Genomic DNA, 22,725 nt, shown 5'->3' with positions numbered 1-22,725 from the left:
TGGAAAAAGGCACTTATGTACAGTTCAGGACGTTTATTAGTGTGTTTCACATCTTGTCGGTATCACCAGACTATTTTTCACCAAATGTAGTGTTGACCAAAGCCTCTGGAGTCACCAGAAATGAACACTGTGCTTTAGCAAGGGAAAGTCACAAGGTGTGTGGTGTTGTGCCATCAGTGACGGAAGGTCGAGTCCATGGGATGTGATGGTACGCGCTGTTTGCCTCACAAACCCTGTAATTTATGGTGATTACCTCTGGTCTGTGTTTGGCACGACCAACAGTCAGGATCTTGTCTGCTCCATCAATATATCTCTTTGTCTTCTCACTTTTTTTTCTCCCACTTTTCACCTACATTTTCTTTAATGTTTGGGAAGGAGAGTTAAAACGAGGCTATGTATCCAGAAGATAAAATAATTGAATAAAAATATTTAACTTGAAATAAAGAACGAAAAAAGATTTAACAAGATTGGGGACTAAATTTTCATTATTAAATACATAGCCAAGGAAATATTTCTACGACTGGGAGAGTAAAAAAAAATCTGTTCCTTCAATGGTGGAGAATACATGTGAAGGACCAACCAAGACACGCTGACACATAGGAGGGAATTGCATGTAGTAATGGCGGATAATTCCCTCTCTACTCATAGGTTAAGTTCCTCAAATGTGTTGATCGTCTAATGCAATTAACATCTTTGCTATAATATTTCGCCATCCATGTTATAAGATCTATTGTGTTTTAGTACCATTGGCGACTTAATGTTAAATCTCACCTTTGGTACTTAAACACGATAGATTTTATTGCATGGATGGTGAAATATAGCAAAGATGTTGACTGCATTAGACGATGAACATATTTGAGGAACTTAACCAGGAATCCGGCCAGAGTGCAAAATGTTTACAAGGCTTCAGTTTCATACTTACATTGTAGGAGAGGAGTACTTCCTTGAATGGCTGCTGTGTACCACCTACTTCGGTTACAAGGACCGTGTAACGTTCGTGTTAACCAAGCAAGGGGTTGAATAGCATCTCTATCACAACAATAGAATAGGATAATCAGCCTCAAACTGTGACATTAACAAGTTTTACCCATTTCTCAGCTTTGTAATAGAATAGTAATGCAGGAACATATTTCCTATACAGAAAGAACAAAAGTCACAATACCGTGACTGGAACAAGACACAAATAATCCGCACATGTGAGAAGAAAACTTATAAATAAGTTTGGGCTCGTTATAAACTTTTATATCATATATGCGGGTTATTTATGTATATTTCTTACACCAAAATACACCGCAAAGGTGCGGAACAAACATGTGCTTAACACATAAGTATCTGTGTATCGACACATTGCTAGCTGCCGGCCTCTACCATGTCACATTTATTTTGAAAATTTATCTACCTATAGTTTAGGAACCATTATGAGATACCACAGTCCAGTCATCCAGTGGTTCTGGATTCACTACCACACAGTAAACTTAAAGTTTTATTATCTCATTTTGGTATTACTAAACCACCTTAGTTCTGATGACACATCAGGTGTCGCTTTTATATTTTTCCACACCACCTCTCTCCCATATATATAACAATGGTTATAAATGACCATAATTTTTAAAGGGGTGGACCGGTAAGCCAGCGGAAGGCCTCGGTCAGATGACCAAAAGCTCCAAAGGCGGGTCATCAACTGACTAAGACCCGCGTCAGGAAACATTTGTCCTGTTTCCTGACGAACCTTACCTAACCTAACCTAACCTCTCTCCCACCAAGAAAAGATGACAAAAAAATACATTCTCCATCATTCGCTCAATAACTGTCTTGCCAGAAGTACGCGAATATCACGATTAATGTAACCTTCTGAACTACAACATTAAACTACGGTAATTACCACAGACTGAATCAATGACCAATAATATACCCTCAGCAAAGCTTGGAAGTCAGGCCATCTAGATTATTATAAACAAGGGGAGGTGCTAAACCCGTAGGATTATACAGCACCTGTGGGGCGAACGTGAACGGTATTCAGGCTTAATTCAGGGAACTGGAGCACAGATCCAATTCCTTAGATCACGAGCCCCTCAACAGCATCAAGGAATCTTCCTTGGGGAGGCTATCTGGATTTCCAGCCTAAAAACTTACTAGACTCCCATCTAGGCTAACTAGAGTCGTCGTGTCAACAGCCTCAGCACTCAAGCCAGGTCCATCATTCAGCTGTTAAAGAAGCTTTTTGCGATACTGACTGCAGTTTTATTTGATTAATGCTAATTACTCAGCCCATATGAACTATACAACGCACGGAATGGTGGAGTCTCGACCCTCTGTTTGGTAACTGGGGTAAACACGATAACACACTATATCCACTAATCTCTCAATACTAGCAGGCGCAACATAGAATAACGTAATTAGATTATATACGGTGTGGATTGTCTTCAAAGCTGCCGAACTTAACAAGAAATGATGTACTCTAATTGCATGGCAGGCGTCCTTGTGATTTTTTTAGTCATAATGTTAGCAGCTGTTGTGGTTTTCGGAGTGAGAGGTTACTCCATACCAGGATATTATATCAGGGAGAGGTCGCTGTATACGAGGTTATTACATCAAGGGAGGTCGCTATGTACGTGTATATTATGCCTGTTTCATGCAGAAGCGCTTGGAGAAATTGTTTTCATTGCGAATTTCCTGGAAATAAGAAATCAAGTGTTATTCTCAAATGGTCCTCAGAACCACAACATCCCCACCTATCCTTCAGATTACAGGAACTGTTCTTCCCACCTTCAGGAACACAACATCCCCACCCATCCTTCAGATTACAGGATCTGTACTGCCCACCTCCAGGAACACAACATCCCCACCGTATATATGTGAAGCAGCTATTCAGTGTTGTGTTTATTTTAGCGGTTGAACACTGAAGACGAGTCCTGAAGAGTTTGAAAAGTTTAAAAAATTAAATGAGATTTATGTGTGTGTTAGTTACCATTTTGTCCCAGGCACATGTCAATTAGACACTAGGCCTGTTGAATATGAGTACGTGTGTGTGTGTGTGTGTGTGTGTGTGTGTGTGTGTGTGTACTCACCTATTTGTACTCACCTATTTGTGGTTGCAGGGGTCGAGTCATAGCTCCTGGCCCCGCCTCTTCACTGATTGCTACTAGGTCCTCTCTCTCCCTGCTACATGACCTTTATCATACCTCGCCTTAAAACTATGTATGGTTCCCGCCTCCACTACTTCACTTTCTAGACTATTCCATGACTTGACTACTCTATGACTGAAGAAATACTTCCTAACATCCCTTCGATTCATCTGAGTCTTCAACTTCCAATTGTGACCTCTTGTGTCTGTGTCCCATCTCTGGAACATCCTGTCTTTGTCCACCTTGTCTATTCCGCGCAGTATTTTATATGTCGTTATCATGTCTCCCCTGACCCTCCTGGCCTCCAGTGTCGTCAGGCCGATTTCCCTCAACCTTTCTTCGTAGGACAATCCCCGTAGCTCTGGGACTAGTCTTGTTGCAAACCTTTGCACTTTCTCTAATTTCTTGACGTGCTTGACTAGGTGTGGATTCCAAACTGGTGCTGCATACTCCAGTATGGGCCTGACGTAAATGGTATACAGGGTCTTGAACGACTCCTTACTGAGGTATCGGAACGCTATCCGTAGGTTTGCCAGGCGCCCGTATGCTGCAGCAGTTATCTGATTTATGTGCGCCTCAGGAGATATGCTCGGTGTTATACTCACCCCCAGATCTTTTTCCTTGAGTGAGGTTTGCAGTCTTTGGCCATCTAAACTATATTGTGTCTGCGGTCTTCTTTGCCCTTCCCCAATCTTCATGACTTTGCATTTGGCAGGGTTAAACTCAAGGAGCCAGTTGCTGGACCAGGCTTGCAGCCTGTCCAGGTCTCTTTGTAGTCCTGCCTGATCCTCATCCGATTTGATTCTTCTCATTAACTTCACATCATCTGCAAACAAGGACACTTCTGAGTCTATCCCTTCCGTTATGTCGTTCACATATACCAAGAACAGCACAGGTCCTAGGACTGACCCCTGTGGAACCCCGCTTGTCACAAGCGCCCACTCTGACACCTCGTCACGTACCATGACTCGTTGTTGCCTCCCTGTCAGGTATTCTCTGATCCATTGCAGTGCCTTTCCTGTTATGTGTGCCTGATCTTCTATCTTTTTCAGTAACCTCTTGTGAGGAACTGTGTCGAAGGCCTTTTTGCAGTCCAAAAAAATGCAGTCGATCCACCCCTCTCTCTCTTGTCTTACTTCTGTCACCTTGTCATAAAACTCTAGTAGATTTGTGACACAGGATTTTCCTTCCCTGAAACCATGCTGGTTGTCAATTATACACTTGTTTCTTTCCAGGTGCTCCACCACTCTCCTCCTGATGATCTTCTCCATGACCTTGCATACTATACACGTTAGTGATACAGGTCTGTAGTTTAGTGCCTCATGTCTGTCTCCCTTTTTAAAAATTGGGACTACATTTGCCATCTTCCATACCTCAGGGAGTTGCCCAGTTTCAAATGATGTGTTGAAGATCTTTGTTAATGGCACACACAATATCTCTGCTCCCTCTTTAAGGACCCATGGAGAGATGTTGTCTGGTCCCACCGCCTTTGAGGTGTCAAGTTCGCATAGCAGCTTCTTCACTTCCTCCTTGGTTATATGTACCTCATCCAGCACTTGCTGGTGTACCCCCCTGTTCTGATTTCCTGGAGTCCTACTGGTTTCCACTGTAAATACTTCTTTAAATCTCGTGTTGAGCTCCTGACATACCTCTCGGTCGTTGCTTGTGAATTCCCCATCACCCTTCCTCAGTCTGATTACCTGGTCCTTGACTGTTGTTTTCCTCCTGATGTGGCTGTACAACAGCTTCGGGTCAGTCTTGACTTTCGATGCTATGTCATTTTCATATTGTCGCTGAGCCTCCCTTCTTATCTGTGCATATTCATTTCTGGCTCTTCGGCTAATCTCTTTATTTTCCTGAGTTCTCTGTCTTCTGTACCTTTTCCATTCTCTAGTACACCTAGTTTTTGCCTCCCTACACCTTTGGGTGAACCAAGGACTCGTTCTGTTCTTCCCATTATTTCTGTTTCCCTTGGGAACAAACCTCTCCTCTGCCTCCTTGCATTTTGTTGCCACATAGTCCATCATTTCTTGTACTGGTTTTCCTGTCAGTTCCCTCTCCCACTGAATGTTTTGAAGGAAGTTCCTCATGCCTGAGTAGTTCCCCCTTTTGTAGTTTGGTTTTTCCCATCCTATTCCTGCTACTCTCTCCACTTGGAGCTCAACTATGTAGTCGAAGCACAGAACCACATGATCACTAGCTCCCAGGGGCCTTTCATACAAGATATCCTCGATGTCTGAACTACTCAAGGTGAATACAAGGTCCAGTCTTGCTGGTTCATCTTCTCCTCTCTCTCTGGTAGTGTCTCTAACATGTTGATGCATGAGGTTTTCCAGTACTACATCCATCATCTTGGCTCTCCATGTTTCGGAACCCCCATGGGGCTCCAGGTTTTCCCAGTCAATCTCCTTGTGATTGAAATCACCCATAACTAGTAACTTTGCTCCCCCCACGTGTGCTCTCCTGGCCACCTCGGCTAGTGTGTCGACCATGGCTCTGTTGCTTTCATCGTATTCTTCTCTTGGTCTCCTGCAGTTCTGTGGTGGGTTGTACATTACTGCAATTATCACCTTATGTCCCTCAGACTGGATTGTTCCTACTAAGTAGTCCCTTTCACCCGTGCCATCCATTCCTTCCATTTTCTCAAAACCCCACTGGCTTTTAATGAGCAGTGCAACTCCTCCTCCCCCTCTCCTCCCTCTGTCTTTCCTGAAGATTTGATATCCGGGTGGAAAAATTGAATCTGTTATTATTCTGGTGAGTTTTGTTTCTGTGAGTGCTATTATGTCTGGGGATGTCTCCTTGATTCTTTCGTGCCACTCCTCATACTTATTTGTTATTCCATCTGCATTTGTATACCATACCTTCAACTTCTTTTCTAAGACTGTGGTCTGGGAGGTGTATTGGGGTTGGGGAAGTGGGAGACCTGATAAGGAACTATGGGTGGTTGCTGTGGGGGTGGAGTTTGTAATGTAGTGGGTGGGGGCATTGGATATGGCATGGGTGTTGTGGTTTAGAGTGTTTGGCTGCACTGGGGTTGACCTGGTTGGGAGGCTTCTATAGGAAGCTGTGAGGGAGGTTGTATTTGATCTTCCTGTGTCCGGGATCTCCTGTCTGTCTTCTCCATCCCCTCTCTTTCCTCCTTTCGCCTTTGTACCATCTCTCTCAGTTTCCGCCTTTCGTCTTGTGTTCTGTCGCGGTCGAGATACACCTTCCTGTATCCCGGCATGTCCCTTAATCGTGCTTTTTCCTGCAGTATCCTGTTCCGAGTCGATTCTGCCTTGAAGGTCACTTTCACTGGCCGGTTTCTTTTTTTTACAAACCCCCCTATTCTCCGAAAATTTTCCAGCTGGGTCATGTCGTCTTCTCCGATTACTTTCATGATGCTTTCAATTGCTTTTTTTTCCCCTTGTTTTCTTGCTTCATATGTTTCCCCTTCAACTTCCTGTAGCCCATACACAAAGACTGACCTCACCCTTTCATTCTCCCACTGCATATCCCTGTGTATCCCCTCATTCAATTTGATTTCCTCCATTGCAGCTTTCCTTTCTTCAGTTTCACTAGCTACTGTACATGGGCTCAGTGGCCTGTCATTTTCCCATCTCAGCTTTCCCTGGGCTCTGTTGTGGTCTTTTAGGGCCTCCACATATAGCTTAGCTCTTTCATTTACTACAGTCTCCACTGATAGAGCTTCTACATGCAGTTTTGCTCCTCCTTTCCCTACAGTCCCCTTATTTGTGGCTGAGGTAGCGGTCTCTGTTGTCAATCCCATAATGTTCTTTAGTTCTTTAGGCTGTTTCAGATTTTCCAGTTCCTCTTCTAAACTCTGTATCCTGGCCTCTGCTGTTTTGACTTTCACCTCCCACTTCCTGCTTTCCATGTCTATCCTCTCTTCCATTCTCATGCTAAGTTCTTCTAGTTTCTTTTCCCATTCTTGTTCCCTTTTTGTGAGCTCTGCTGCCCAATCTTCCTTTGCAGTTTCCTCCTCCTGTCCCTTGGGTTTTCTTGTTGCTCTCTGGCAACCCATTTTTGTTTTATCCTGATTGCCTCAGAGTGGGAAACCTATGTAATTCTGTATGTTAGGTTAGTACTGTATATGTCAGAGTGTGGGGGGGGGAGGTAGAGGAGGAACTGTGGCTATATAGGAGAGTAGTGGGGAGGGGGAGTGGGAAGGAGAGTGAAGCAAGTTGGTAAGTGGGTGAGGGAGAGGTGGGGAGGGGGAGGGTGAAAGAGGGAGGGGAGGGATCAGGTGAAGGAGTGAGATGTCGGTGGGGGAGAGGGGGAGTATATGTGTGTCTGGCAATATGTGTGTGTGTGTGTGTTGTGTGTGTTGTGTGTGTGTTTCGTGTGTGTGTGGGGAGTGGGGGGGGGGGGGTGTGGGTGGGTGTGTGGGTGGGTGGGTGTGTGTGGGTGTGTGTGGGTGTGTGGGTGGGTGTGTTTGTGTGTGTGTGGGTGTGTGTGGGGGTGTGTGGGTGGGTGTGTGGGTGGGTGTGTGGGTGGGTGTGGGTGGGTGTGTGGGTGTGGGTGTGTGTGGGTGTGGGTGTGTGTGGGGGTGTGTGGGTGGGTGTGTGGGTGGGTGTGTGGGTGGGTGTGTGGGTGTGTGAGTGGGTGTGTGGGTGGGTGGGTGTGTGGGTGGGTGGGTGTGTGGGTGGGTGGGTGGGTGTGTGGGTGGGTGGGTGTGTGGTTGGGTGGGTGTGTGGTTGGGTGTGTGGTTGGGTGTGTGGTTGGGTGTGTGGTTGGGTGTGTGGGTGGGTGTGTGGGTGGGTGTGTAGGTGTGTGTGGGTGTGTGGGTGTGTGTGGGTGTGTGTGGGTGTGTGTGGGTGTGTGGGTGTGTGTGGGTGTGTGTGGGTGTGTGTGGGTGTGTGTGGGTGTGTGTGGGTGTGTGTGGGTGTGTGTGTGTGTGTGGGTGTGCGTCGCACACTAGGCTACGCTACTCTTTTGAAGATTATAAAAAAATTTTCACAATCAATTCCTTATTATATGCACTAATATATACTATATAATATTAATTGCGTACACTTGTGTTTGTGTGTGTGTGTGTTTACTAGCTTGTTCTTTGAAAAAGAGGGGGGGGGGGGGTTACGTTAACACTATGTGTTATTGTTGTTGGTTCACCGGTACTCTCCCGGCCCAGATCTCCGCACACTAGGCTACTTTACTTTTTGAAGATTATAGGATTATTTTTTCTCACTCAATTCCTTATTATTATATACTAATGTTTATTATAACAATAATTATGGGTGCACACGTGTGTTTGTATGTGCGTACTTGTTTACTAGCTTGTCCCTCAGAAAAACGGGGGGGGGGGTTCACTAGGCTACACAACTTCTGGAGTTTACCTGGCGATATTTAGATAATTTACTAACCACTATCTATCTCCTGATACTGAAATAGGGAGAGAGAGATGGTATAGCATACAACCAGCAGGGCGAGACACTTGAGACTTTAGACACTAACCAAAATTAACCACAAATAGGCAAGTGACGTCGTCTGCACAACAATGGAGGTTCCTGCTGGTCGTCTATCAACTCCTTCAATTTTGTAACTCCTTCAGGAACTTTATCATGCATTCAAGTTTTTATTTTCTTTTTCTTTTAAGACTTGGTATTCCCTCTTTTTTCTTTAGTACAGTATTATGGTCATAACAAGTCTGATGATGTTAGCTACATTCACAACACCAACAGCTGGGGATTGACTAATTTTTCTTACTTTCAGTATTTACTTAATCACTCTTTTATGACCTTATCACTACACTGCTGATATAATCAACCAACATATGTATTTGTTAATATTTCAGATCACACCGTTAACCCAATTAACTGTTTGGATATTTTGTGTCAACACTGGGGCCAGTAGCCTGATCAGCTGAGTGCTACCCTCCCTCACTCAAATTTCATTCAAATTTAAATTGAAAAATTCTTGATCCTATCACATTATTCGCACTCTTGATAGCTATTACACTCTTGTAGGTATGTTCACTGATTCACTCACGTACGATGACCGCTAATAATATCTTAGGACAGCCACTAGAACGCTAAATCCTGGGAGCACTATTTAGCGATACTGCTTCACGTGTGTGTGTGTGTGTGTGTGTGTGTGTGTGTGTGTGTGTGTGTGTGTGTATAAAGGCAGTTATTGCCTCTGCAGATTTAACTGAAGTGATAATCGTGCTCTCATAAACTCCCTTTTCAACAGTCTTTGGATAAAAATAGAGGAAGAACTACCAAGAGCGGCGTCACATGACTGAAGTAAACTTGCTGGGTGTGTAGGACTCTCCCTGGGTAAGATCTTCCTACTGATACTTCTTAGTAAGTTAGACTCTTAATAACTCTGGTGCTGGTAATAATTGGTAAGGACTGGGCAACTGTAAATACTTATTAACTGTGAATCTGTATCCTTAAGATAATAATAATTCCTAATTTACCGTAGTTCACAGATAACATGATGATCACTAAAGGTATAAAGGTTTATATTGATGTCCTTTTTATCTGGGTAAAATTCTTGTTTATAACCCAACTGATCACGATGTAGGTAAATGACTAAAGTGATTTAAGAATGGTCATTTTGGCTATTACACTTCCCTGCTACAACCTGGCTGGGAGAGTATTGTTTGCCTGTCGATTAGGGGTATCCAGACTCCAACAATCTTTGCGCTGAGTGACCCAGACGGATTTAGCTCCTTATATAAATATTAAATCGAACTGCCTAAACAAGCAGGCGTTCAAGGCGATAAGTTTTGTCTGGTTCATAAATTTTATCAAACATATCTTAGGTTATAAGAGGCGGGTCTCTGCTACCAAAGTCTGGCTACGCATGATGCATTGTGTTAAAATAGCTGAGTTCCTTCTCCCTTCAGCCTCGGTGATGAAGTCACAGCTTGATCAAGCCTGGCTGGAGTTCTATCACTAAAAACACCAACCAACCTCTTCCATCATACTTCATTGTGGATGAAAATGTTAGTGAAAAAAAGGTCAGCACTTACACTCGTGTCCATCGTGCAATATCCACCTTATTTTTCTAGTGTCTTATTCCCTATGAACTACACGTAAACTAACAGTTAAAGTGAGTTACGTCTGTGGTGTCATCACTCATTACCAGCAACTTGAGATAACCTTATCTTCTCAAGTACTTGATTATTAACGTCATAAGCTATTTAATCAATCAGACTCTTAATTGTAGAATTAGAGAGTGAAATGTTTGTTGTTTTCTCACAGCAAACTCTTCTTGCAAACATTTTCCTGCGGCTTCATATGCCACTTCCTCAGATGTTCTCTCGTCTCCTAGGGAAGCGTCCCCCTTAGTTCCAGAAATACCTAATATAGAGGAATATAGTGAAGTGAGTTATATCTTAAAAAATGTTCCTGGCGTATACCCTAACTGACATATACCGCAAGTGGCGTATACCGTGAGTGACGTATACCGTGAGTGACGTATACCGTGAGTGGCTGGCGTATACCGTGAGTGGCTGGCGTATACCGTGAATGACGTATATATTGTTACCAGAGGTAAAGGTTGGGAAGAGATCCACCAGATAAACAAATTATAGGGGTCTGAGGACGTTTAAATCTTGATGTGTTATTTTGTTGTTTTGGGAGATGACCTGTTTGTAATACTCTCTCCATATCCGGTTGTGGAAGATAGTGAGTGGCACTGTTTGTGACGTTGTGGGGAGGATGTTGGCGAGTAGGACTGCTTGTGACGTTGTGGGGAGGATGATGGTGAGTGGCACTGCTTGTGACGTTGTGGGGAGGATGTTGGTAGGTGGCAACACTAGCTATGAGAGGTCATATTGCCAGTCATGTAACACAAGTCTACTTCTGGTACAACCTTCCCTCCATATCATATATACGAGTTCTGTAGTTTGTGTGTGTGTGTGTGTGTGTGTGTGTGTGTGTGTGTGTGTGTGTGTGTACTTATCTATTTGTGGTTGCAGGGGTTGAGTTACAGCTCCTGGCCCCGCCTTTTCGCTGGTCACCACTAGATCCACTCTCCTCCTGCTCTTTGAGTTTCATCGTATCTCTTAAAGTTCAGCTAAGCATGGATCCTGCCTCCACTACATTACTCTCCAGATTGTTCTACTTCCTGACAACTCTATGACCGAAGAAATACTTCCTAACATCTCTGACTCGTCTGAGTTTTCAGCTTCCAGTTGTGACCCCTTGTTGCTGTGTCCCATCTCTGAAGCATTCTGTCCCTATCCACCTTGTCAATTTCTCTCAGTATCATGTATGTCGTTATCATGTTCCCCCTATCCTTCCTGTCCTCCAGGTTGATTTCCCTTAACCTCTTCTCGTAGAACATACCCCTCAGCTCCGGGACTAGTCTTGTTGCGAACCTTTGCACTTTCTCTAATTTCTTAACGTGCTTGACCAGGCGTGTGTTCCATACTGGTGTTGCATAGTCCAGTATGGGCCTGACGTACACTGTTTACAGTGTCTTGAATGACTCCTTAGTCAGGTATCAAAACTCTGTTTTTAGGTTTGCCAGGCACCCATATGCTGCAGCAGTTATTTGGTTGATGTGGACCTCAGGAGATGTCCTCGGTATTATACTCACCCCAAGATCCTTTTCCTTGAGTGTGGTTTATAGCCTTTGGCACCTCTAGTCTGTACTCTGTCTTCTGTCTTCTTTGACCTCCTCCAATCTTCATGACTTTGCACTTGGTAGGGTTAAACTTTAGAAGCCAGTTGCTGGACCAGGCTTGCAGCCTGTCCAGATCTCTTTGTAGTTCTACCTGATTCTCATCCACTTTAATTCTCCGCATTATCTTCACATCGTCTGCAAACAGGTACACCTTTGAATCTTTCTTTTCCGTCATGTTATTCACATATACCAGAAACAGCACTGGCCCCAGGACTGACCCTTGTGGAACCCCGCTTGTGTGTGTTTAGACCTTGTCTCAGTCAATCAGTCATTACTGTATAATTAATAAGATGACATCAGTTAATGTCGTGATCCATCACTAGTTCTGCGCACACGCACACAAGTCTACACACAACACACACACAACCTTCACACATTCACACACCAGCCGGGTGTCTTGTGTAAACATCCACTCACAGTCTAAGATTTTTAATGATTATACTTTTAATGATTATTCAGTAGTTTTTTGTCAGCTCAGATTTATACACTTCAGATTTGTCCATCAGCCTTTCAATGCATATTTACTAAAATAGCAGTTTTTTAAGTGTCTGGTACTGTGACTTCCGAGTCTAGCACGAGGCCAGCGGTCGCTGCCGCCATACTCCAGCTTAGTACCAATTAACAAAATATAGGCAGCTTCGCCATTTCAGAGGCGTGTCCTCATATTGTCCGTAACGGCTTGACAAAGCTCCTGGAGAGCCAAACGTTGCCACAATAAAATGTCACATTAGTTGCATCTGTGTCCATTTATCTACCATCGGTTACCAGACCTTTATGTGTCCTTAGTGTTTTGCCATGCCACTACCATAGTGTCGGCCACGTCCCTACCATAGTGCTGGCACCACTGAACGACTCATGACAGACTCGTATCAGGTGATTTTCCATGAATAAGCTAACAACTGTTCATGATGGGGCTGAAGGTACATTTCATGATGGCGTTGATGGTACAGCTTATGATGGCGCTAATGGCAAAGCTCATAATGGCGGTGATGGTACAGTTCATGATGGCGCCGGGAAGAAGGGTGACCTTGGTGGCGGCCTAGCCGCGTGGGGTATATTAAGAGTGTGTCTGCAGGAACACACTACTCTGGTCTCAGCCTCTGTAGCAGAGATTTAGAGTCCTCCCTCTCGCCCCGCACATCCTCCTGAACCTGCTTCAGGCCAGATCTTTTCCCAGTCTCTCCTGCAGTTAAGAGTTATCACCAGCCGTGTAAACCAGCGCCTCCACCACTATGTTTAAACTGGTGAGTCAACACTGTGTGGAGTAACTGGTAATAGTCATAGTTTCGTCATTTTCTTGAATATTTTTTTCGTGATTCTATGTGATTGCTGTGTCTTGGCATTTCAAGTCAACCAAGCCAGAACTTTTAGGCATTAGAACTCGGAATCTTAGATTGTTACATCCAACACCACACTATACAGTATATTGTGGTGTTGGATGTAACAATTTAAGATTCTGATCATCTTCGTTTCTGGAGTTCTTCCTATTGACAATGTTTCCACGATAGTTTCTTTGTACAACACACGCATTGGTCATGTTTCTTGTATATTCATGGTAAGTAATCACGTTTAATATTAGGAAGAGTAGGGATCATAGCTAACAATTCTTGGAGTCTTAGACAGGTATGCTTGATAGAAATTTGGAATTGTCAGAGTTGTCCTTTTGAGAGATTCAGGCGAGAAGCTGAAGTTAGTTTAGGATTTTTTGGAAGATGTGTACCAGATGATAAAAGTGTATACACATGAAAAAAAAAAAACAGAGCAGGGTGGTGATTGTAAGCAGTCCGGGTAATGAAATACTGGACGATAGATCTGAAGGCAGAAATATGGAAGAAAAAAAAATATAACGGCAGATAGGTCTATGAAAGACAGTAAATGACAATAACAGAGAAGGAAAGCAGCTACTGAGACGAGTTTGCGGAAGGAAAAATTTTGAATGTATGAAAGAACAGAAATATACCAGAATAATTATATGTAAACACAAGACAGAAGTATAGAGGACACACTTATATTTGGAAAAAGCTTCACGACAAAGTTCTAAACAGAGAGAAACATTGTCCATTGTGTAACACATCCATGTGCGTTATACTCTTCAAACCAGGGAATAGTGAAGATGAATCTGAGTGTTGCAGCTGAGAGCAATGAAGTGTTTGTAGTGAAATATGAACATCATGTAGAGAATAATGTATGAAGAAATTAGCAGACTGCATTGCAGCATAAGTTATAATTAAGAGAACAGAGGAGTTGAGAAACTTTGGTCATTTAGAAAGGATAAAGAAAAATGACTAACTGTGTTTATAAATGTAGAGTGGATGGTGCAGGGGGCGACCCGGGAAGAGTTGAAATGACGATGAAAAGAAGGCGTGTGTGTGTGTGTGTGTGTGTGTGTGTGTGTGTGTGTGTGTGTGTGTGTGTGTGTGTGTGTGTGTGTGTGTGTACTCGCCTAATTGTACTCACCTAATTGTGGTTGCAGGGGTCGAGACTCAGCTCCTGGCCCCGCCTCTTCACCGACCGCTACTAGGTCCTCTCTCCCCCTGCTCCATGAGCTTTATCATACCTCGTCTTAAAACTATGTATAGTTCCTGCCTCCACTACATCGCTTGCCAGACTATTCCACTTCCTAACTACTCTATGACTGAAGAAATACTTCCTAACATCCCTTTGGCTCATCTGAGTCTTCAGCTTCCAATTGTGACCCCTTGTTTCTGTGTCCCATCTCTGGAACATCCTGTCTCTGTCCACCTTGTCTATTCCACGCAGTATTTTGTATGTCGTTATCATGTCTCCCCTGACCCTCCTGTCCTCCAGTGTTGTCAGGCCGATTTCCCTTAACTTTTCTTCATAGGACATTCCCCTTAGCTGTGGAACTAGCCTTGTTGCAAACCTTTGCACTTTCTCTAATTTCTTGACGTGTTTGACCAGGTGTGGGTTCCAAACTGGTTATGCGTACTCCAGTATGGGCCTGACGTACACAGTGTATAAAGTGTATGTGTGTACTCACCTAATTGTACTCACCTAATTGTGGTTGCAGGGGTCGAGACTCAGCTCCTGGCCCCGCCTCTTCACTGATCGCTACTGGATCCTCTCTCTCTCTGCTTCCTGAGCTTTGTCATACCTCTTCTTAAAACTATGTATGGTTCCTGCCTCCACTACTTCACTTGCTAGGCTATTCCACTTGCTGACAACTCTATGCTTGGTTTGCGATATTTACATAATATATGAAGACTGTAAAAAACACCATCTCAGGATATAAAGTTTATTTAATAAACTTAAGTTTCAAATATACTTTCCTTCATCGTCAGAATATAATTATATTAGAGTAATATTAAAACATTAACGTGAAATAATATATATGGAATATATCAGTTAAAATTTTAGCTGAAATACACATGGATAAGATAAGATATTCTTCGGATTTTTAACCCCGGAGGGTTAGCCACCCAGGATGACCCAAGACAGTCAGTGCGTCGTCGAGGACTGTCTAACTTATTTCCATTGTGGTCCTTAATCTTGTCCCCCAGGATGCCACCCACACCAGTCGACTAACACCAAGGTACCTATTTGCTGCTAGGTGAACAGGACAACAGGTGTAAGGAAACGCGTCGAAATGCTTTCACCCCGCCGGGAATCGAACCCGGGCCCTCCGTGTGTTAATACTTACAGTAGTGAATAAAACTAGCTTTACAAAAGTTATATACTGAAATTGTTATATAAATAATTATCCTGGTTAAAGTTAAAAGGGTTTAAAGCTTAACTACAGGAGGGTCATTAAGTCTTAATTTAACATTTACCACCTTTCAAGAATACGTTAATCCTTAAGTTAGGTACTAGACTCTCAGTATATATACACTATATATATCCTTACAATGTTCAAAAAATATATATGGAAAATTTGCATCTAGAAAAAAGTATATAAATACAGTGATTGAATTAATTATGGTGAATGCGTTTTCTTCTTTGGATCACTCTGCCTCGGCGGGAGATGTCCGTTGAGGGAAATATACAATACCCATTAATAAATACATAAATATTTGTAAAGAATGAATTATTGTTGTAATAAGCACGGTGTATTGTACACATCAGAGAGTTGTATAAAAACTGTACAGTCGTAGCTCAGTGGTGAGAGCGGCGCAGATCAACACTGACGTCCGGGATCGAATCCCTGGATTGAAGAGGGAAAAAATATGTATATAAATCCTAAGACGGTATATTAATAATTTTTAATAGTAAAAAGGAGGAACTAATATTTATCATTAATGCTGCTTGCGGTGGTGTTTATGTAGACTAGCAATCTGAGATCAAGTCAACCTTCAGAATTCTTTGATTTACATTTGTTAGGCCGCCATTTTGGTCCCACGATTTCGAGAGATAATTTGCATTATATATGAACGCTGGAGTAAGAAATAAGTCACTGACTTTTTTGGGTTATCCCCCACACCTCCGTCCTTCCCCCACACCTCCGTCCTTCCCCCACACCTCCGTCCTTCCCCCACACCTCCGTCCTTCCCCCACACCTCCGTCCTTCCCCCACACCTCCGTCCTCCCAATGCCCTTTACTTACATGCTTTCAATGAAACAATTCTCTCCAAATTTCAGTTATTATATCACATTTTAGCCTCGATTCCTCATCAGCTGCACTTTACCAAAACAAATCTATGATTATCCACGTAATATATCGCGGCAAGAACGTCTTTTGTCGAAAATTGTCCCATTGGTCAACGCAAACAACGTGTGAATTAACATTTGCGTCTCGTTACCTCCATAGGAAGACCTTCCCAGCCTTGTAGCAACGGATCCAGGATACATAAACCAAGAACTGGAGTATTTTTACCCGAGGCGATGCAAAAAAATGACTTAAAGTCTAAACCAATGCTTCTATTTGTAAGAAATTGCCATGAAAATTGCGATTTGGAATGGCTTGACGCGCGCCACATCCTGTGCTTGTGTGCCATTCATAGCTGGGCTGTGTTGCTCGGAACCCGGAGGGAGTAATCACGAAGTTGGCTCCGCCTTCACACTTTCCTGTATCACCTACCATTAGCAAGCTCCTGGGAGACAAACTTCTGACGTTCAGAGTTGTTGTTGCAGCAAGCGTACAACAATTGTCAACACTGAAAAAGACGTGTAAGCAAAGTCAGGTAACTTTATTTTGAAATTGTTTAACCTGTCAGGGACCTTATCGTCTGAGAAAGACCCTCGTGGGGTCTTTGTCAGTTTTATAATAAGGTTACCTCACGTTGCACACGTCCTTTATATACATGTTGGTATTAAATAGGACAGTTATATATTTTAAAACACCAATGTCTAACCTCAGTGTTTGACAATACTCTCAGTAACTATTATATCAATTCCAGTAAAAAACAATGTTGCCGAACTTATGATCATATAGTCTAAAATATGAAGTAGTATTGCGCCCCCTTCCCTCAGTGTTACAGTACCTGGGGAATGAGAGTCAGTTTTGATCCAACGAAGGGGAGGGTCATTCTAATTCCTTGGATCAAGAGTCCTTCACAAGCATCAAGGTACCCTCTTGAGGAGTGTAACTCCTATAATATGCCAGTTATTCTAGATGAAGTCCCGATGCAATAGCCGTCTGGGATATCGGAGGATCAGGCCTCCTGTGTTACATACACCTCTAGTTAATAACACATGATGGTGAATTTATGCCACCTAAAATATCGCGTAGTACTATTGAAATAAAAACTAAGTGCTAAACTCACAAGGGTCATGGAGATATCGTGTAGTAACATTGATTTTTGCATCATTTTAAGGTACCTTATTCGCAGCGCTGACCCGTACTGGTGTGTGTTACGTCTTCAGGATGTTATGACAGTCCATCTCGCTTCGTGTCTGGAGTAAGCTTTAATAATTAAGCCCTTGTGTGTTTTCCAGGTTCTCTGTTTGGGCTTAGTGGCGACCGTTCGCACGCAACAGTCTCTGTTGACGCAGCAGCCTCTGTTGACGCAACAGCCTCTGTTGACGCAACAGCCTCTGTTGACGCAACAGCCTCTGTTGACGCAACAGCCTCTGTTGACGCAGCAGCCTCTGTTGACGCAGGAAAGGTTCCTGCAGCAACCTGTGGTGGTACAACAGCAACCACTGCAGCAGCTGTCTCTAACTCAACAAGATTCCCTCTTAGTGCAAGATCCGCTTCTCTTAGACCAGGAAACTTTGTCGTTGCAACAACAGCCACTGGTACTGGAGCAAGATTCATCACTGCAAGGACCACTTAACTTGCAGCAAGAATCATTCATCTTGCAACAGCAGCAACAACAACCACTAGCGGTGCAGCAAGAACCTCTTATAATAGATCAAACATCCCTCGGAAACCAGCAAAGAGTAGTTCGTCAGCGGCCAATTCTCAGTCCCCAGCAGCAGCAGCAAGTTCTACAGCAGCAGCTGCTGGCTATCCGTCGGCAACAGGAAACTCTTCGTCTGCGCGAGGAACGTCGCAGGCAGCAAGAACGAAGACAACAACTCGAACTCGCGCGTCTGAGGCAGCTTCGTCGCCAGCAGGCAGCACTTCGACTGCGGCAGGCGCAGCTACAGCGAGCACAGCTGCTGCAGACGCAGTCGCAACTGGAGAGGGCACAGCTGCTGAAGAACGAGGCGCAGCTGTTGCAGACTCGGGCACAGCTACAGCAGGCGGAGTCACAGTTGCAGAATCGGCAAGCGTTGAGGCCTGCTGTACCTATCCTTGAAGATCAGCGTGACGGCCCCTTCCAAGACGGCTCTTACTACTTCACGTACGTCTTCTTGTTACAGTCTGCCCTTCGAGAAGTTTCTTAATGCTTGTTTGGGACTTTTGGTCAAAAGAAAGTGCAGCTACCCTCTCCTTTGTTGAATAAAATTCGATTACTTCCCATACTATGAAAAAGCCATTGGCATTATTTACTTCTTCTTTCTTTGTGCTCGTCAGGTTCTCCACCGGGGACGGCATCCTGCGGGAGGAAGGAGCCCGGCTCACCAGCCCCGTAACCCACGAAGTCACAGGATCTTACTCGTAAGTGCCACTGATGCTGCTTGGAGGGGCGGGGCGGACAGGTGTCAAGCCCCGCCCCTACATGGTCACGTGTTGCTCATGACAGTTCTGATTGGTAAAGTGGGTGTCATGTCTCCACCACTCACAAAATATGTACACGAGCATGAGCGTGAGTGTACACACACACACACACACACACACACACACACACAACGTATAAGGTATAGGCAGGGCCAGGAGCTGAGACTCGGCCCTCACAACTTCAAATAGGCGAGTACTGAGGAAAATCAACTTAGCAAACATACGTATGAAGGACCGGGGAGGGATGGGAGAGGGGGAGAACACAATTATGGCAAATAATACTCAGAAGATCAGATAGATAAACTGGAAAGAAACAAGTTGTTGGAGATGTGAAGAAACAAACTTATAAATTATCATAATTTTAAATCAGAAGTGTCTAAACTGCATTTAATGGGAAAGACAACAAATTTTTATTTTTTATATTATACGGGTGACCTTTACTCATAAATGGCAGCTAAAAACGCAAATGAGCCATAGGAACGTTAGGAAAGACTATCAGTCTCAGGGAACCAATTGAAACTCACTAGATGAAGAGATGGTGGAAGGAAACATCGTGCAGAGTTGCAGGAGTTGGGATGATCAGATACTGATGGCCAGGAGGAAGTTAACCCGGTGGATAGTAATTTAGAAGGCTGGGAGCTGTGAATCAACCCACGCAAACACTATTAAGCGAGTACACACACCACGGATAAAATTTTGCTGGTGTAGCTAGTAACAGGTAATCATCTTTGACCCGTCGCGTAACCTCTGGGAAGCTTTTGTACCAGGACCACCTCCAGTAAGCTCTTGTACCAGGACCACCTCCAGTAAGCTCTTGTACCAGGACCACCTCCAGTAAGCTCTTGTACCAGGACCACCTCCAGTAAGCTCTTGTACCAGGACCACCTCCAGTAAGCTCTTGTACCAGGACCACCTCCAGTAAGCTCTTGTACCAGGACCACCTCCAGTAAGCTCTTGTACCAGGACCACCTCCAGTAAGCTCTTGTACCAGGACCACCTCCAGTAAGCTCTTGTACCAGGACCACCTCCAGTAAGCTCTTGTACCAGGACCACCTCCAGTAAGCTCTTGTACCAGGACCACCTCCAGTAAGCTCTTGTACCAGGACCACCTCCAGTAAGCTCTTGTACCAGGACCACCTCCAGTAAGCTCTTGTACCAGGACCACCTCCAGTAAGCTCTTGTACCAGGACCACCTCCAGTAAGCTTCCTGGTTATTGATATCAAACTAAACAAGAGATTTTCTTTCCCATAGGCAGGGGTGGACTATTATTTTGACTGGCGGGCCACATCACCAGCTTAAATTGATCAGATAAGTTTCACAGGCAAAACACTTTATTTGCTTTAAAATTGAAAATATGTCTAATAATAGCCCAAATATATGCCTGATCATTTTGAAATCTTGGAATCAATGAGGAAATTCGGTATACAAGTTATAAGGTTTTCTGCATAAACTATAATCTTTAGGCTAACTGTTTGTTTTCTACCTGATCAAATAAAAAAAGTAATTTTTATCATAAATATATTAACATTATAACTCGTTTTGAATGGAGTTCATTCATGTGGTCCATAATACGAACGACGAATGTAAAATTAACAAAAAAATTACATCATTCAACTTCGGAGATCCATATATTTTCCTTTCATGACTAAATACCACTCTCACTAATCCATTTGACATTTGCATAATACAGAGCATCACAGTGTTCCCTTATACAAAGTAACAAAAGCTTTTACAAGAGCAGATACTTACAGTGAAAGACGCTAAGTGAAACACCCAGTACCTTTCTCCTGAGTAATAAGTAAACAAAGTAACCAGGATAAGAAAGAAATGCCAACCAGACGGGCACGTGAAGGTACGAACACATGAACACAGGTGTCGCTGACGTGCACTGCCCCAAGATTAACAGAGGGAACTAAAGTAATTTATCTGTCTTGAAATCAAAGTAAAACACACCTAATCCGAAAGGTAATATTAATATGACAGCTCAACACAACGCTCCTGACAAGGGCATAATCAAATCAAAGCGAAGCTTTTCTTAAATTGGAGACATTAAATAGTGGAGCGGATATAATTTGTGGGTGGACCTGACATGGCCCGCGGGCCGTATTTGCCACCTCCTATATGAGAGTGCAGACGTACGCAAAATGGTAATCAATACTGCAGGTTATATTACAAATTCTTATTATTATTATTATAATCAAAAAGAAGCGCTAAGCCAACACAAATTCTTAGACAACATGTTATCCTGGCAAGAATGGTTATTTAATAGCGCGTAAATCATTATAAACGAGAAAGAAGCGAATTTAATTCTGACTCTGATTTATCGCTAGTTAGTAAAAAAATGTGGTCAGAAAAGTGTAAATGTTTATCTACCTTAAGAATTATTATGAGACATGTTTCTTTTATGTGAAGTAGTAAACCCGCATGGGTCACCCAGAGGAAGGAGTTATGGAGGCTCTATCCCCCGGTTGGTAATCGACATACAGATTTGTTACCTTAACTATACGTCCCTCTCCTGATCCTGTTGATTCTTCAGGTATAATACACAAATAAGCTTCACATAGGCAAATGAAAGTTTCATAAGTTTCTTGCTTTATGTGTGAATTAATTGTGTATTGTTCCTGTCACGGTATTGTATCTTTTTATTCTTCCTTCAGGTACACGGCGCCCAACGGCAAGCTCATCATCATGGAGTACATCGCTGACGAGAATGGCTATCGTGCCTTTCCTGTGCGCTCAGGCAGGTGGGTCCTGCCTCATCCATAGATCTTGAAATTTACACTTTTCTTCTCCCTTCCTCCTACCTCTTCACCTTCCTTCTGGTGTATCCTTCAGGAACGACTCAATTCCCCTATTACCTTCCAGTTTGCGAATCTCCTGAATTTGTGACATTTGTAAATAAGCTTTACATGTTTCCAAGTGTGTTATTTATATATTTCTGCCATATTGTGAGGGTTATGTATATTTAAAATATATTTCCTAACATTTTTTAAGGAATATTAGCACTGTCTAAGAACAGAATATAGTATTTCTAAAGCTATTTGTGTCTGGAAAGTTAACGCCTGGCATTCCATAATCCAATATATATTATGAGAATGACTGACGCATTGTTTACATGTGTTTCTCAGACCCAGCTTAGTGAACCGACCTCAGCGCATCCCGGTACCTCCACCATACCGCCCACCCTTGTCTCAGACCCTCGACCAGTCCTTCAGTGACCGGTCGACAGCTTTCAAGAGGAGTCCTGACCAGTCTGTCAGTCAGCTGGACTTACAGAATTCTCACAATAACCAGCAGCAAGAAGATGACCGTGAACAGTCTTCAGCCTCTGAGGAAGAAATTGATTTGTAAGAATGGAGACTAATCTTCGTCACTGCTGTCTACCCAGACTCTCAGCTCCACCGGAAGTGAAACTATTAGTATCGTGCTCTTTTAGACTTTAAGCATTGATATCAGCCTCTAACTACTATTCTGGATTATGTATTATTTTATGTATGAATTCCAAATTTTCATAGCAATAAACTAGTAATGACATGACTCTGGAAGTTTTATTAAAATATTTGTGGTAATTAATAATGTACGAGTTGAGTGGATCAAGAGCCCTTCCCCGTAGCTCGGTTGGCAGCGCACCCAGCTCACACACTGAGGTCCTTGGTTTGATCCCCGGTACGGGTGAAAACATTGGGGGTGTTTCCTTAAGACACTTGCTGTCCCTGTTCACCTAACAGTAAGTAGGTACCTGGGTGTTAGCCGATTAGTGTGGGTCGCATCCTGGGGACAAAATTAACCTAATTTACCCGAAATGCTCTGCATAACAAGGGACTTTCTATATACTATGTAACTGATGTCAGTTATGGTCTCTATAAGTTGTATCATGTACTTATAGAAATTAA

The 22,725-nt window shown here is 43.3% G+C and overlaps 1 protein-coding gene and 1 long non-coding RNA gene across 2 annotated transcripts in view; one reads left to right on the top strand and one right to left on the bottom strand.

Moving 5' to 3' along the window:
* Positions 1 to 10,188, bottom strand: part of LOC128700156 (uncharacterized) — a 33,188-nt gene extending 23,000 nt beyond the window's left edge. Inside the window, exon 1 of the long non-coding RNA XR_008408728.2 lies at positions 10,108 to 10,188. This is a non-coding gene — a long non-coding RNA (uncharacterized lncRNA). The remainder of the gene's footprint in view (positions 1 to 10,107) is intronic.
* Positions 10,189 to 12,849: 2,661 nt separating this feature from the next.
* On the top strand, positions 12,850 to 22,359 carry LOC128700155 (putative uncharacterized protein DDB_G0271606). The gene is made up of 5 exons (XM_053793135.2): positions 12,850 to 13,012; positions 17,661 to 18,514; positions 18,688 to 18,771; positions 21,490 to 21,576; positions 21,961 to 22,359. Exons 1-5 carry the CDS (start codon positions 13,001 to 13,003, stop codon positions 22,181 to 22,183), a joined length of 1,260 nt encoding a protein of 419 aa, XP_053649110.2. The 5' UTR covers positions 12,850 to 13,000; the 3' UTR covers positions 22,184 to 22,359.
* The last annotated feature ends 366 nt before the right edge of the window (positions 22,360 to 22,725 follow it).

This window comes from Cherax quadricarinatus, chromosome 74 (genome assembly GCF_038502225.1).
Source record: "Cherax quadricarinatus isolate ZL_2023a chromosome 74, ASM3850222v1, whole genome shotgun sequence".
Lineage (NCBI taxonomy): Eukaryota > Metazoa > Arthropoda > Malacostraca > Decapoda > Parastacidae > Cherax > Cherax quadricarinatus.
This window is presented reverse-complemented; position numbering and strand designations above follow the sequence as displayed.

Bases quoted from the DNA above. Each gene is read 5' to 3' on its own strand.
- LOC128700155 (XM_053793135.2), top strand. The intron at 18,772-21,489 runs GTAAGTGCCACT...TTCTTCCTTCAG, and splicing joins GAAGTCACAGGATCTTACTC to GTACACGGCGCCCAACGGCA. The intron at 21,577-21,960 runs GTGGGTCCTGCC...TGTGTTTCTCAG, and splicing joins TTTCCTGTGCGCTCAGGCAG to ACCCAGCTTAGTGAACCGAC.